This window comes from Pygocentrus nattereri, chromosome 19 (assembly GCF_015220715.1).
Source record: "Pygocentrus nattereri isolate fPygNat1 chromosome 19, fPygNat1.pri, whole genome shotgun sequence".
Taxonomy (NCBI): domain Eukaryota; kingdom Metazoa; phylum Chordata; class Actinopteri; order Characiformes; family Serrasalmidae; genus Pygocentrus; species Pygocentrus nattereri.
The window spans coordinates 19,256,361-19,273,839 of NC_051229.1; the positions used below are offsets into that span (position 1 = coordinate 19,256,361).

The 17,479-nt window shown below is 38.7% G+C and overlaps 1 protein-coding gene across 4 annotated transcripts in view; it reads right to left on the reverse strand.

Moving 5' to 3' along the window:
- Positions 1–4,594: 4,594 nt before the first annotated feature.
- Positions 4,595–17,479, reverse strand: part of LOC108442432 (microtubule cross-linking factor 1) — a 117,258-nt gene continuing 104,373 nt past the window's right edge. For 2 of the 4 annotated variants that reach the window (XM_017722459.2, XM_037530834.1), the window contains one exon: positions 4,595–7,440. In XM_017722459.2, coding sequence (XP_017577948.2) covers positions 7,213–7,440 — 228 coding nt within the window. In that variant the 3' untranslated portion in view covers positions 4,595–7,212. Of the gene's footprint in view, positions 7,441–14,479; positions 14,707–17,479 lie in introns of all 4 variants that reach the window. The other 2 variants (XM_037530835.1, XR_005129055.1) reach the window with 2 other exon arrangements.

Genomic DNA, 17,479 nt, shown 5'->3' on the forward strand with positions numbered 1-17,479 from the left:
GCTCTGAGCTTTCAAATCAATGTATTGTGATGATATAGACCACTGGCCATCTAACAGCTGGGCCTGTGAAGAGAGCATCAATAAACCAGCCAGCCGCAGAGTAACCACATCCACCTTACCTCAATCTCTCTCTACCTCTCAATTCCCGGTGGGCCAGTAATTTACCAGTTACTGGTAAAAAACCAGTAACATGGTTTTCACATGTGAATCGTGTGAAGATAGACAGCGGCATATACTGCAGAAAAACAAGGTATGAAAAAGCTAGTTAGGGAGGATGAGGAGACATCCAAGCAGCTGGACAGTAAGAAATGTCGACAGGAAGTTTATCTAAGTTACTTAGACAATGTTAGCATAATTTGCAGCATACTGACTGTCATGATTGTCACATTTAAGACAAAGACTTTTGTCACTTTTCAGTTTATGCCTATTTAGCCACCTTGCGTATCCTAGTGTAGCATATAAATAAGAAAAAAGAATAAGAAAAGTAGAAGATAAACAAATGCACAGATTTTAGAAAAGGTTATGTTGTATGAAGACAATGCTGTGTGTGTAGCAGGAGAACTACAGTTAGGTGGACTGGTGTGCATCATCTATGCAAAAGCTACACGGTGAAACAACATCCAATGAAATTGCTTTAGATTTTGCACAAATTCAAGTTTCTCTAATCCATGATTTTTAAATCTGTGCCAGCATTTTTAGCATCAAAGCTCTATTTTCTGAAAGAACACCAACAAAGGAAAAATGTTCCATTAACAGAGCACTGATCAGGTTTCACTGCAGATCCTTGATATAAGATATGACTCTCTGTTCTCTCTCATTTAGACTTAGAGATTAAATCTCAACAGGGCCATGAATTCCTTTCAGCAATGAACTGGTCTCTCTCTGTCTCTCTCTCTATGGTCTAAATAATTCACTTGCTCACTCTCCTCTCCAGTGTGCTGTCATTACCCTACTGTCCCACTCTCTGGTCTCCACCATCAGCGTCTCCCTCCCTGACTTTGAGCGCCACATTAATTATTTACCTGCCATTTCCTGGGCCTCTAAGGAAGCCCCCCCCCCCCTCCATTATGATGTGCAGCGTCAGTTACAGACCACGCAGTGTAAAAAACGGCCGAAATATCACATTTAATCCGGTAATACGGGCTACAAGATGGTGAAGTGGAAGGTCAGCTCGGTAGAACAGGGCCTTGAGGATTTGAGGTAGCCGTTACAGAGTGACTGCCAAATTTTATAAGTTAATTAAGTTGTTTGTTTTAGAAAAGTTTCACAAATAATAAAAAGCACATATTTAGTGGGTCAGCCAAGACATGTGTAGAGCGAGGAGCTACGAGGCTAACTTTGCTAACAAGCACCCAAATAGCTCAAATTGTTCCGCTACTCATAACCTGCATTCACACATGCATAAAGGGAAACTCCACAGATTTTCACACAAAATCACGTAATCATTGGTTTAGATGTGAACAAAGTCAGAGTGGTTAGGTGTGAAATGCGCCTTTACAGAGTACGTTTTCACCATTATAGCACTACGAACCAGACGTCCGACGCGGTTAAAGGCTCTGAAAACTACATCCCTTTGAGTTATTTCACAAATGGTTATAAATGCGTGGCTTGATACCTAAGACATTGTTTTGCGATAGTTTTGTCATAAAGTTTTGGTATAAAACGTATTTTTAGCATTGACGTTTACTCCAGCACTAGTTCCAGGTTTCCTCTCAAAACCGCAACTGAGATCAACGCGCGCGCGCTAACGTGTTTGTTGTTACTAGACTATAACTACAGCGGTTCAGCGCGGCTAACGCCAGCCGAAGCTTTTGTTTACACTATTTTTACGGTTTTCTTACCTGTTTTTTTTAACTTTAATGAGGTCTGTTTCCAAAATGAAGCTCCATATCAGTTTGAACCATAAAACACAAAACAATAACAGCGGTTTAAAGGGGAGAGAGAACCCGAGAGAACCAGCCGACGCAGAGCAACTCAGGGCGAATGGTGAGTGCTGGTGTCAACAACGAACTACTTGCTACTCCGCTTACCAGTTTGTGGGGTAGAATTTTGTATTTTCTATTTTTTTGCGTGCCCCACGTTAGACAGTCTGCTCTAAGCTAACGGCTAATAACAACTAATTGATTCCACTCACTTCTCTGATTTTGACCCCCGTTTCTGCAGGCGTGCAACCCTGAGGCTCAGCCGCTCTGCAGTCAGACCGTTCTCCACGTCGCACTGAGAGCGGAGGGGTACATGCAGGGCGTTGTAAGGAAAAAAATAGTACCCAAAGAATTTTTTTTTTCTTTTCAGTTTAGCACTATTTTACCATTTTAGCGTGACATATAAAACTTACAAGACACATATAAGGTCACCGTTCATTTTGGATAGCAAATAAAATATGAAGTGAATATGATATATGAAGTGTACACAGAATGACGTCTGGTACCTAGTACTTAAGTACTATAGTATTAATGGTGAACAATTTTGATTGGTAAATTAATTTCATTAGAAAGGCACACTACTTTGAATGATTTAAATGATTAATTCCCATTTAAGGTCGGACAGACTTGCCTAACACATCTGTAGAGCATGGGTGGACTTTTTTACTTAGAAAATCAACAGAACGTCATTGGACACACAAATTATAAAAAGAGAGGAATCCCATCGATTTTTCAAAAAATTTGGCAAATGGGAAAAAAAGTAATTTGACATGAATTGTGTCATTGTAGAGAAAGTTACAGGCTTAGGTTTCCTTTGCGGTACTGATAGGAACCAGAGGTCACGCTGTCTACAACACAAATATAGCCATTTTATATACCATCAAAAATAATCACTGAACCTAAACACATCTCTTGAGTTTTCATTTAACATATTGTCACTGTTGTAACAAAATCTTGCATCTCCAAAATTGGTTTAACTTTACATGAGAATGGAAAAATCTCACCTTTGGTTTCAAGTTATTGGAAAAACATGTTTTCCAAGTCATTTTGGACTGTTTTTATTGCTCCATTCATCATGAAAAGGGCACATTGTAAAGGGCAGCTGGCTTTTCTTGAACAAAAAATGTATTTAAAAAACTTGCCCTGCACGTACCTCTCTGCTATGAACAGATTTTAAAAAGAACCTTTTCGTAAACCAAGGTCTCAGACAAGAGGTGGCAGATTTACAACCATTTATTTGTAAATCAGTGAGGAAACTTTTAGAGGCCTTAAACTCTTTAGTTCCTGTCAGCACGACTATGAACAATTTAACTTAGTAAGCTTCTCTACAACTGTTCTGAAAGACTTATGTCCAGGTTACATCTTAGTGATTTAGAACTGATTCTTTAATTGGCCTAGTTAAGGGAAAAGGCACTGTATATCATCAGTATCCCAGGTGACCTGTTATGTACTGTACACTGAAAAGAATGCATTCAGTTTACTTGGTTCAAATGTGCCCATGATTTCCAAATCAACACTCTTTACTTACTGCTGACTAGAACTGTGTTGATGTCATATAACATATTGATGTAAACAACATACATATTTGAATAAAGTACATTCAGTGCATCATTTTTTCAGGGCTGGAACTCCAGCTAAAGACAACATGGCATGCCGATGATGCAAGAGGATTTGGGAGAGATAAAGAGAGCGTGACAATCTCCTTAAGCTGACCCATGTGTGTACGTGTGTGTGTAGTCCCTATTGACCTCCTGTAATCTAGTGCCTTAAGCCCACACACACATGCACACACACACACACATTTTTTTTCTCTCTCTGGACACATTTCTATGAAAGTTTTGATCAGATTGAGGCACATGCTGTTTCTGATTTTTTTTTTTTTTTTTTGCACTTACAGATTTGTTCACCACCCACTGTGCTCTTGCAATGTAATACACAAACAGGGTAACTTATCAAAGTAAAAAACCTGCTTAAATGAGTCGAGAAACAACAATTGTGCCTATAATTCCAGTCAGGTGTACTCTATGAAACAGTTAAGCAGTTTACATTCTATCACGCTCTTTGAATGTATAATGTATACTTCTTATGGAGCTATGGTTGAAAATGAATTATTATTTGGTTCATTTATCTCAGGAGCCCCCTGTCTGAGGGGCTTAATGCATCAACTATGTTTGCTACACCGGAATACTCAACACTGTCACAGTAATAAAGAAGTGAATGCTTGAGGCAATGGCAGATAGCACCAGTTCCAAAGCTGCTAAAATAATATAGAGCTTGGGATTGGTTCATTCTACCATACCTCACACATTCAGCACAATGATTTTGATTGGTCATAATACAAAAGACAGCACTCCCAAAAAACAGATCGTTTTCATCTTAAAAAATGCATGATGAATCTATCCGCACTTGTCTTCTCCCTGCCTGGTAGTGACAAGTTGTATGTTTCTTTCTGGCACAGGATTAAATACAGTGTCTTGTTCACACTATCAGTTGTGTTTGTTTGGTGTACCAGGTGGAGATTCACAAACATTCTGACAATCATACTTTGAAAGAGGCTAAAAAGTAGCCACTATTCTTTCTGGAAAAGTACCTAAATTGTAACAGCTACAAATTTTGGGAAAGTAGCTACTATATGCAAGATAATGTCACAAAACCAGACCATTCAATCAATGTATTCTGTAAATACACATTCATTTTATTACCAATTAAACAGACTCTATTTTATTAGACTTTAGACACGAATTTCATTTAAAACATTCATTTTTTTTACAATCCCATTATTTTCCTTCAAAGAAAAGAAAACATTTTGATTCGATAATAACAGCTATACAAAGACAGGGTAGTAGGTACAATAATCGACTTAAAAAGTGTTCTAACTTGGGTCAATGCAAATTTGGTGACAACAAAATTACAGATCAAGCGAGCCCCATCACACACTGTGAATAGGTGTGGGTGGGTGTGTGTGTGTGTAGGGCCGGCTTACATTATAGAGATAGCACAAGATACAACAGCGTTTGAGATCATGCACTAAAGTGCTAGGGTTCAAAAGGCATGCAGATCAAATATGATATTTGCACAATTGCCTTCCAAAATATGCATAAGTATAATCCGTTTACCTTCCTATTGTGTTTGCATTAAACATTCAGCTTTACGTTTTGAGTAATAAATACATCAGTGTGGTTGACATCATGTTTCGTGTATCCCTGACTCAGTGAAACTCGGTTTTCTTTTCTCCTTTCTTAACTCTGTTTCTTGGTGTACAAAATAAATAAAACAGAATCTTTTTGTCCCTCAAACATATTTAAGCTTTGAAGAGTAGGAGAAACAAAAAATGGTACATTCAAAATAAGAAAATAACCTTTATCAAGTATGTACACGGGACATAAAATAACAAATGAGGTGTATGCAAAAAAGACAAAGAAATAAGCCAACAACACATGTAAACGTTTATGCAGTAGAGACAAATCTTATTACTACTGATTTTTTTTCCCCCCAGAACATCAAAAAAATACGTAGTTTGTAATATGACTGACACATATAAATCTGTATGTATTGCATACATATACATTAGACACACGTATATGGGACCATTGAGAAATCAAGTGAGTTTTAGGCACCTCTGATGGAATTAGTTTATGTTATTTTGCTTCAGGTACATTTCAGGTCCTTGAATTCTCACAGACAGTTTTAGAACGACGTCCTCCTCTGATTGGCTGGTGCTGGTGGAACTCTGCCTTTCTCCTCCGGGTTCTGGAAGGCTTTTAGAAGGGCTGGAAGGTTCCAACACTTCAACACTGGTGGTGTTTGTGTGGTCAGGCTGGAACGGGAAAGAGTGATGGCACGAGAGGAGAAATAGAGAGGGAAGCAGAAGATGAGGAGAAGAGAAGAGTACACTCTCAAAAATGATGTGTTCTTGAGCATTATTTCATGTGCTGTCAATATTTTTACACATTTTGTATCAGACCACAAGACTACAGACTGTGTGACAGACCTCTGATATCATGAGTCATTCTGTAGTTGCTGTCAAGCCCATATTAGGACCTAAGCAGGTTTCCTCTATGGGAAAAATGATCGTTTTTGAAAATCGCTGCTGTCCAAATATTCCAAACCTGATACATTTTGTCCTGTGTACATGTTTCCGCGGAATGGCACTGGATCCTTTGTATCACAGAGCCGTTAAGGTGTCAAATATATGAGGGAAATGAGAGAGAAATGCAAGGGAAATAGAAATATTGCTACATTCATGCTACAGGCAAGCGAACACTGTACACTGAAGTGACGTCACATGAAAGGAAGCCTAATATTAAACTTCAACGCTATTATATCCCTCACAGAAAAAACACATGAATTTTACTTGTGATTAAACATATGAGGTTTTTGGACATGTGTCATCACATGTAAAACGTGATCACACATACTGTTATAATTACATGTTGTAAACACATGGTTTTTGCACACTTCACAGGAAATTTTCTGTAAGGGATAATAATACCAGCTACTCAAACAGTAGGCTGCCACTTCCCAAACAGCCGGACTACCACATTTGATAAACCTTACTGGTTTGTATGGCGTATTTTGTTGAGGTTGCCTCTCTTACGATCTGTATTCAACAGTGTTAGACTGCATGTAGCAATATTCTGGCTCCTTAGTGACCTCGTAATCCAGAGGATCCAGAAAAATAAACAGGCTCATGGTAGGGCGTAGTGGCAGTGGTTTTCAAAAATGTCATTGATTTTTACCATAGAGACAACAAGCTTAGACATGGAGTTCCTAATATGGGCATGATGCAGACTACAGAATAACTTCAGAGGTCTATTATAACACAAGCTTGACACATTGTGTCAGATAACATGACCAAAGATCTGTGTTAAAATGAACACAATATGTTGTGTTCCTTAAAGGAATACACCAGCATTTTTCCACCTAATCTCTGTCTATTGCATCTGTAGCATATGGTAAATTACCATAGACAATCATTTTGATGGCTATACTTAGAACAGAAAACCTGTTAACTTGGAACACATTTATAACAGAATTGGTTCAGTACCTGCCCAGTGACTTGCATTATAACTGTGTCAACAAATCTTCTGCTCTTCTGTTCAGATTTTAAATTATTATCTGTGGTAACTGATCGTTTGCTAATGATGCTGTGAATAGAGATTAGATTAAAATTGGCTGGACCGAAGGGGTCCACAATAACAAGTGACTGTGTTTAACACATCTGTTTTGAGAGTGCAGAAGAGAAGAGGAGGGGAACAGAGGATGTGGTCTTGGCTGGTGCAGGAGGTCCTCAGGCGGGGGGCTGAGGTAGTTCCTGACTGGGCTCCTCCATCTCTGGGATGGTTTGAGTGGGTCTGGAGGGCGAAGGGAAGCGGAACCTTACTGTGCGTTCTTTGTGTTTGGGGGAGGAGGAAGGGGATCGTGCGGCCCAGCGTGACGGGGGCCTGCGGTTGGCGGGACGGGCCGGTCTCAGGAAGCAGGAGTCCAGGGGTGGGGCCACTGGTGACCGCGGGAGGTCCTTCATGAAGGAGACACATTCACACAATTAGACAGGACACCTTCACAGCCATAAAGACAAGGAACATACCTCAAGATAATGGAATATTTAACCACACAGAATGTAGAACATCCAAAGCTGTATAAGCTGTACAGTTGAGCTCTCCAGATAGATTGCAATTTCATAGCAACTGTTGCTAGGTTGGAAAAGCTTTACAGAAAGCTGTGAAAATCCCATTCAGGCTGATGAAAGCTGTAGCATACTCAAGTTTTTGACAAAATAGCTACATTTAAAGGGTGCTATTAATTTCCATTCCATTTTTATTTTGTTACATGTGAAAGGTCTCACAATTTTGGTACAGATCGGTGGTGATTTTTTTTAGCATTACATAGCCTAATTTACTTTTGATGTTATTTTTAAATGTTTGAAATTCTCAGAGACGAATGCTTTTACTGTGATGCATGAACTATTCAGGTTGCCATACTGTGAAATTTACTTACTGCTGCCTCGCTGAACGAAGAAATTCTCATTAGAAATCAATTCATTAGAAATTCTCCAGAGATGTTAGCTGGCACACTCAAAAAGTCAGACACACTCAAAATGCATGTATTTTGGGAAAAACAGAGCTGTTGCTAATATCACATTAAAGTGAATTAGATTTTTGTCAACGTCTTGTAAAGCTTGTCCAACTTAGCAACAGCAAAAGAATGGATTTGTGGGCGGAGCTGGGGAAACCCAATTGAAATAATTCCTCAAATCTCATGTTCTGCTACTGGAGAATTCTCTATAATTCTGTAGAGCAGAGGGAGCTGAGTTTCCCCATCTCTGTTACACTAACACCTCTCGCTCTTGTTTGGTCTCTCTCTGTCTGCTTTTCTTCAGGCTTTTGGTTTCATCTGAAGGATGCCAAAATCTAATACACGATGCATAATCGTCTGCTAAAATGCTCGTCAGCTGTTATGCAAAAACACACTTCCTCTGACCCACTAAAGTGAGCCAGAGTCTAGACTGTTCCCTCTGCACATCCCAGCAGTTAACCTGCCTCTAACACATACTGTAGTGGCTGATGCTGTATTACTGACTGACAAAAACATGAGAGTCTGACAGCTAATTGCCTTCAAAGAGAGAAATTATTTACATTGAATTGAAATCTGAATTATTTGTATGAAATCTCATGTGCATGATGCATCTGTTTTGAGTTAAAAATATAATGGGTAGATTTTCAACCTGCATGCACTTTTTACTCATTATGTCCTTTTGAAAATGTCACATTTCAAAAGATGGGTAATATATGATGCTCCTAATGAGACCAAGGTCTCATTGAGATCTGATTTCTGAGGGAGTACTATGAAGTTTTCCACTGAAAATATGACAATATGGAATTTATGTATTCGCCCCTGAATAGAACACCCAAATGACTACTGATAACAGCAGAAATAATGAGGTGATATCTTCACTGAGCCAATAGATCCCACTGGAAACACTGACGCGATACAGATGCAGCATAGCACTTGCCAAGCAGTCACGAATTTATGTTCTGAACTCATTATAACCTCATTCAGAGTTTCTAATGAGGGCCAGCATTAGCATTACAGTCTCCCAGGAGCTGCTCCTTTACGATTAAAGAAGCGCATTAGATGTGAAATCATGGTGCACAGAGCAAGCAGCTGTAGTTAGAAGTTAGAAGGCCGCACTCTTGCTTTCAGCACAGCCCCCTGCCGTTAGCATGCAGCAACGATACACACACTTCATCCTGACAGTCCGTTATCACAGGACAGACAGGTGATGGGCAGCAAGAACAGGTAGAGGAAGAAGAGAGAGTATAAAGTGTGTTAGTGCACAGTCTTCATCAGTGGGACAGAGGAGATCGTGTACATAGCCATGTGTTTAGTTCATTACTTAATGTGGGCCCCAATGAAAGAACTGTAAGAGAGTCAAGGACAGAAAATGGAGTAAAATAATAAACGACAAAAGACACATAGCAGGACCTATTAGAAACATAATATGATATTAATCACCTATGAAAACACATCCAAACACATCCAAAAAGCTATCAGTGGGTTTTTTAACACTTAAAAGAGTTGCATCTTTTTTAAACAGCCATTAAAGATGGCTGAAGCATCTCATTACAACACAGTTAATAAGTTTGGACACATCTATGCAGAAAAGTTGACTTATTTTTATGTATCTTCATATTTTAGAGCAGAGATGTTACTCAAATTATGTGCCTAGGGCATTAGCACTGTTCCTATATATATGTGTACATGTTGTTGCTGTTGGAACAAAATCCCGTAGCTCCAAAATGGTAACATTACAGGAGAAGGAAAAAACATACTTTACTTTTTTTATGTGTGTGTGTGTGTGTGTCATATATATATATATATATATATATATATATATATATATATATAGATAGATAGATAGATATACAGACAGAGATATAGATACATGATATTGCCAAAAGTATTCACTCGTCTGCCTTCCCATGCGTATGAACTTGAGTGACATCCCATTCTTAATCCATAGGGCATAATATGATGTCGACCCACCCTTTGTAGCTATAACAGCTAGAAGATAACTCTTCTGTGAAGGCTTTCCACAAGATTTAGGAGTGTGTTTATGGAAATGTTTACTATTCTTCCAGAAGCGCATTTGTGAGGTCAGACACTGATGTTGGACGAGAAGGCCTGGCTCTCAGTCTCCGCTCTAATTCATCCCAAAGGTGTCCGACCAGGTTGAGGTCAGGACTCTGTGCATACCAGTTCTTCTGCACTCACTCATCCATGTCTTTATGGACCTTGCTTTGTGCATTGGTGTGCAGTCATATTGGAACAGGAAGGGGCCATCCCCAAACTGTTCCTTCAAAAAGTTGGGAGCAGAAAATTGTCCAAAATCTCTTGGCCTGTTGAAGTATTAAGAGTTTCTTTCACTGGAAGCCCAACTCCTGAAAAACAAGCCCACACTATAATCCCCCCTCCACCAAAGTTTACACTTGGCATAATGCAGTCAGATAAGTACCATTCTCCTGGCAACCGCCAAACCATCGAAAGCGTGATTCTTCACTCCAGAGAACACGTCTTCACTGCTCTAGAGTCCAGTGGCGGCGGTTTACACCAATGCATTCGATGCATTGCATTGAGCTTGGTGATGTAAGGCTTGGATGCAGCTGCTCAGCCATGGACAATCATTCCATGAAACTCTCTATGCTGTTCTTGAGCTAATCTGAAGGTCATATGAAGTTTGGAGGTCTGTAGTGATTGACTCTGCAGAAAGTTGATGACCTCTGCCTACTATGCGCCTCAGCATCTGCTGATCCCACTCTGTTGTTTTACGTGGCCTACCACTTTGTGGCTGAGTTGCTGTCATTCCCAATCGCTTCCACTTTGTTATAATACCATTGACAGTTGACTGTGGAATATTTAGTAGCGAGGAAATTTCACGACTGGAATTGTTGCACACGTGGCATCCTATCATGGTCCCATGCTGGAATTCACTGAGCTCCTGAGAGCGACCAATTCTTTCACAAATGTTTGTAGAAGCAGGCTGCATGCCTAGGTGCTTGGCTTTATACACCTGTAGATATACAGTATATAGATATAGCTATATAGCCACATATTTTACACCTATTATTTGGAGATAACATGAATGTCATGAATGAAACCATGAAGGCAGATTTAACTAACTAGAATTAGAATAATAGCTAAACTAACTACAGTTAAATTACAGCCATGTCCGCTCAGTGTGTGGCGTTCATGCTAATTCAGGTTTCTCTTGAATGCAGCACTCTAATTTTTACACTGTAATCATCAGCCCAAACTGACATTCATTTGTGGAATAGATCATTGTGTTTGGTGAAGCAAATTAAGCCATCAAATATAAATATGTAGATGCAAAAAAGATGTGAAGGCTGGTTTCAAACATAAACTGTAAACATGTGTCAGGCTACAGTACTTGATTTTTTAAAGTAATAGCGAAGACATCAAAACTATCAAATAACACATGTAGAGTCATGACTGTACTAATCTGCTATTTTAGATACTTCAAAGTAGCCCCCTGTTGCTTTGATGCAACTTCATACTTGGCATCCTCATGAGGAGCCACCTGGGATACTTTTTTCTTTGTTTTTATTATGTCATGAAAAGCATATACATACAAATGGGTAACAAATTAAAGCAAAAAACTGAATAAACCTCCAGTCAGGTATATTGCTCTATACAATTACCTACCATGCTCTCTGGATTGTTTAGAGCAGGGGTCACCAACCTTTTTGAAACTGAGAGCTACTTCTTGGGTACTGATTAATGTGAAGGGCTACCAGTTTGATACACACTTCTAAAATAACAAATTTGCTCAATTTACCTTTAATTATATGTTATTATTAATAATTAATGATATTCATCTATGTGAAGTCACTGATCATGTTGATGATTTCTCACAATAATTATCAACAATGATTTAACAAGTTAGGAAACAGATAAATATCAATATGTAACACTTTATTTCTGTAAATCTCTGCAAGTATTATGCACGGACTCGTCACACTGGATGCTAAACCACCTGCACTTCGGACATAGCCGACACTCTGCTAACCATTGTAGTTGCCCTCAGTTGGACATCGGAGAGAGTGGAGATTACATCGGTTCCATATTTCTCGTCTTTAAGCACAGTTTTTGCAATTATCATCATTGCTTCTTTGAGAACCTCCCTGTCTGAAAAGGCCTTCTTTTTCTTAGTCAAGAGATGTGTAGCTCTAAATGAGGCTTTGGTTGCTTTTTGGGAGTTTTTCACCGGTCTTGTAAAAAAAAAAAAAGACTGCTGTTTGCACAAAGCTGCCTTTAACTTGTGTGCTTTTTCCATTCGTAATGCGCTCCCCGGTGGGTAGTTAGCATGGTAGCTTGTGTGACACATGCTAAAATGTCTCTCCACATTGTGCCGCTTTGCCGTCGCCACAGTCGCTCCGCAAATGAGACACGCAGGAAACTTTCACAGTTGTAAAAAAGAACTCTTCCCCCCATTCACTGTGAAAATGATGTTTTCTTTCTTTTTTCTGCCATGTTTTCGGGGGTAAATCATCACCTCACCTTCGCTGGGCCCGCTAGCTGGTCTTCACGGCAACCAGCTAGCTCTAATCTAATATGAAACATTTTTTAAAGTTTTTTTTTTAATATGGTCATTTTCAAATTTACACCAATGCAAGTGACCCAGTGATCAAGATGACAAGAGGAAATGAAATAAGTGACTTTGAAAGAGGGTTTATCACTGGAGAATTGATGGCAGGGTCAGTCGCATAGACTGCTCAACTGTCTAGTGTTTAAGTAGAAACAGTGACTAAAATGACATCTGTATTTAGATCTATGGGACAGACATCAAGAAACTTGGTTGGAAATTGTAGTCAAAAATACACATTCTGTGACTGATGTTTGTGTAGCAGTATGAACAGAAGAGCAACTGTTTACTCAGGTGACTAAGAATGTTAATGTTCTAAAAAAGGATATTATAGGATATTATAGGATGATCTCTTTTATAGTGTGATATACCATTTCTGTCCTGATGGGAGTGGTCTTGCCCAGCTTAAAAAGGTCCCCTATCCACAAGGCATGAGTGGTCACTGAATAGTTTGACAAGTATGAAAATAATGTAAATCATACACTGTGGCTTTAGCAGTCATTGGATCTTGGGAGATTTTGGACTGATGTGTTGGAGCAATGGTTCCCCACCCTGGTTCTGGAGGAACCCCTGTCCTGCACATTTTATGGTATTCCCTGATCCCAACACACAAATCCCTACCTGAGTTGAAGTAGCTGTTTTAGAGCAGGAAAACATGTGAGGGGCAAGGGGTACCCTAGAGCAAGGGTTGGGAACCATCGTGAGAGCACTCTCAAGCACCATCATCAAAACAATTTAGGGAGTATTTTTTGGAAGAATGATATTCCATTTCTCAATACAGTTCCAGACGCTTGTGGAATCTATACGAAGGTGCACTGACGCTGTTCTGGTGGCTTGTGGTGGCCCAGCACCTCACCTTTATGTTGTTTTGTCCTGTCACTCATCTGCCTATTCAGCCTATTGCAGCTGAGCTCCACCCACTAATGCTGGATCTCAGAAATAATTGTAAAATATAAGAAAAATGTAAAATGTTTTTTTTTAAAGCTGCACTATGTAACATTTTTGTTAAAAATTGAAAGTAGTGGAGAAATAACATGCTAAAATATGCTACGAGTCACCCTATAAATTCTGAAATAGTCATTTAAAAGTCACGTAATTAATAAGAGGCATCAGGATCGATTCAGCATGTGTTTCTCGGACTACGTAATACATCTTTACATATTAACATCACACGCGTAGACTCAAAAAGATCTGGCTCCATGTTTAGGTCTCAAAAGCAAAATCAACATTATATTGATGAACATGATAATAATAGTAGATAATTTATTTACTTGGAAGACACATCCTTCACCAAGTTTTGACTGAGTTCTCTTTGAAAAATCTTTCAGCATGCTCACAAACATCTGATTCATCTGCTCAGGCAAGAGGTCTGAAGCACAACCCACATTACAAAATGCTCTTCTACACATTGCGTGCCATTATACATTTCCACCAGAGAGGTCTCCAAATCCCCAAAACTTACATAGTGCAGCTTTAATAAATAAATTTAGACATCAAATTAAACACTTACGCATTTAAGCATAAGATGGAGAAACATACTTCAGGTGTGTCCAAACTTTTGTCTGGTGCTGTGTATTAGCAATACAGTCAATCATCAAACTATAAGCCTTTGCGCTGCTAGCTTTTTGGATAAAGGTTTTCAACTTTTAATGAAACTAACTGATCAGACAACGATGCGCATGCTGGCACCTACACCAGGACGTTAAAAGAAGTGAGACACAAAAGATAACACGCACCACGTTTCCCACAACACCTGGCAATGATTCCCATTCCCTGTGAGAATGATGCATGCAGTGGTGGATTGGTGCGGCTGTGAGAGAGGTCCATAAAACGCAGCGTGACTCGACACGGGTGAGGCCACTGTGAGGTCAAAGGTCATAGAAGAGGAACTTACAGCATGGTGTGTGCGCGCAAGCGCCATTATAGTCCCCAGGGAGCAGTGAGTAAGACAGTATGGTTCTGGAGGCAACCCGGAGAGGGAGACAGGGGAAAACACTCATCAGCACAAAACACAATCGCATCAGATACAGGAGATGACTGGCAAAAAGGGCCTGTGTGATAAGGCTCCATGACGAAAGATCACTGCAGCCTACAGGTGGTCCACTCCTCTTTCTGTGGAACCTGTAAAAGGGGCGAGGGGGGTTTTGGCATGACCATCCTCACTGTCCATTCAGAGGAATAACACATTAAGTGTACTGTACATGAGATGCTACATCTGAACACTTTGTACTGTGGTAGCTACTGTGTATCAGGGCCTGACCGATATGTACTTTTTGTGACACATATCGATGCTGATTTTAAAGGAGAGGTCCACCTATTTTTCAATATTAATGTGTCCTATTCATTTCAATTTTAGAGAAACTTATTAAGTTGGCAGTGAAACCAGACGTCCGAAGAGTTTAATGCCACTAAAAGCAACATCACAGTAAGTTATCACACAAAATGGTTAGAAATATATTTGTAGATGCCTGAGAAATATGATGAGTTTTTATGATGTGTTTTGCATGAAATTTAATTTTCAAAGTATATGCAAAATAATACATCAATAAAAAAATGGATTTACTGCTATTTCACCATGAATAATTTTACTTATAAAAACGTAAAAAGTGTGAAGGTTCACTGGTCATTTCGGATAGTTTGTGTGGCTGACAACGCAACACCTGGTTCCCCCATCACAACTGTAAAGGAATTAGAGAGTAAATGTCTCTCCACTGAACGATTTCATATCAAATCACACAACTTTTGAAAATTTGGTGGAATACATTTTAAAAATTCAGGTAAAGGATAATATCTACTGATACTGATTGTCAGTTCTCAACTGACACATTTCTTAAACTGAAATGAAGAGCGGTAGCACATTTCTAAAGCATAGATATACAGCAAAATTCATAATGATAACGATTTTTTTAACAATGATTGTACTCAGCTATTACAAATACACAGAGTTTTCATTTACAAGATGATTTAGGTATTTAGGTATTTCTTTTGACTGTGTTTCAGTAAATTTAATTAGCTTACTGACTGCAAAGTGTTGCATTTCTCTGTGAATTTGCAAACATCAGGGTACCTGAGCTATGAATCTCTCCTCCTCCTCATGCAGCTTTTTGTTTAAATATTTCTCAGTAAAGTAAATATTAGATGAATTAGTTTTGCAAATGGATGGAAATATACTTGTCAAATATCTGGTTGCGCCACCATGGTATAATCTATGAGCGTAAAACACTGTGTTTATGTTTCAACACCGTATTGGCACTGGCAGATTTATACACGAGAAATATATTTCATATCAGTATCGGCCAACAGTTTGTTTCATATCGTGCAGCCCTAGAATTCCAGTCAGTGGACTGTGTGAAATGTAATTTTACTGAACCTATTTATATATTTGTGACATTTATTTACTTATTTTGCTACTGATAGCATTTCCAGTTACTGTACTGTGCGCTGTCAAGCATCAGACTTATTGATGGGCTCTTTAAAGATAAGTGGACTAATCACTCAACTTAGCAACAATACCATTACCACACATTAATGGTTTATACTTAAACCAATGATCTGCTATGTTTTAAAGCAGTCACAATGTAAACCCGACTGCATCACTTTCTGTCACTGTGACCTAAAATGTAAAAGACGATTGTAAAACGATGATAAATGGATCATCTGATCATGATACTATATAATGTTACCTTCCAATCATAGTCTATATGTGTTGACAAACATCTCTCAAGTTCACTCAGTGTTAGTCTTCCAAATGGACCATATTTAACAACTTTCACCAACAGTAGCTGTACAATTCATATAATCAGCGAGCATTAAAACAACTGTGTTTCCTGTAGGCAGAAGCACAAGTGCACAGCAATAAAATGATTAACTGTTAAGCTGCAGCACAGCTTTGCAGTCCCATGCTTTTCAGTCCGAGGTGCACAAAGGCATGCGGTTCAGATCCATCAATATACAGGGTTTACACCAGCTGCATGATGGGATCAAAGCAGCTGACACTGGCTACAGGCCACTGGCATTCCACTTGTCACTTAGGAAAATATAACCCCTTAAACCGCAAGGCATCACATGTTCAATTTCTCAGTCATGTAACTATATAATAATTTTATAGAAGTCATTGAATAATTTATGCAGTTATATGCAAATGTTTGAACACTCAGTCTAATCACTGTCTAATTTTGTTGATTTTCTAAGTGAAAATACATGAACTCTTCTTACATTAACAGAACAAAATTCAATATTCCATTCTTCTACAAATTTTAGTGCACAATTTCTATTTGCTGAGTTTAACATATTGTAAAAAATTGAACAAACATACAAAATTATAAAAAAATTAAATATATAAAATGTGCCACACCTTTTACACAGCCCATGTTTAATTTTTTATGTTAAATTAAGCAAATGTAATTGTGCATTAAAACATGCAGAAGTGTGTTTCCTGTACATGATGTGTGAACTTATTTTTACTCAGAAAATCAACAAAACGTGATTTAACTAGGGGTGCCTTCACTTTTGCATTTGACTGCAGCAGTTATTACAGCTGGCCCGAATAATTTTAATACTCAAGTCCTTGCTTGTTATGTTGGTGTTCATTTCTCTATTTAGTATTTGAAAGCTGTCTTTTTAAGCCATGAATTATAGTCCAAACTAAACTTCATTAGCGAAGGCCTTTAGAGAAACCAGTGATTGTTAATATATGAAAAATGTTAACATTATCTGGTTTAGTTTAGAATACATCATAAATTCATGCCAGACTTCTACATCACCTCACCACAGAGTGCAAACCTTCAGCACTTTCATTGTGGTTAATGACCACAACTTACTAAAGTGTAGGAACAGGATCCTAATACACAGCCACAACTTAGTAAGGTATGGGAAAAACTTTGTTATACCATTC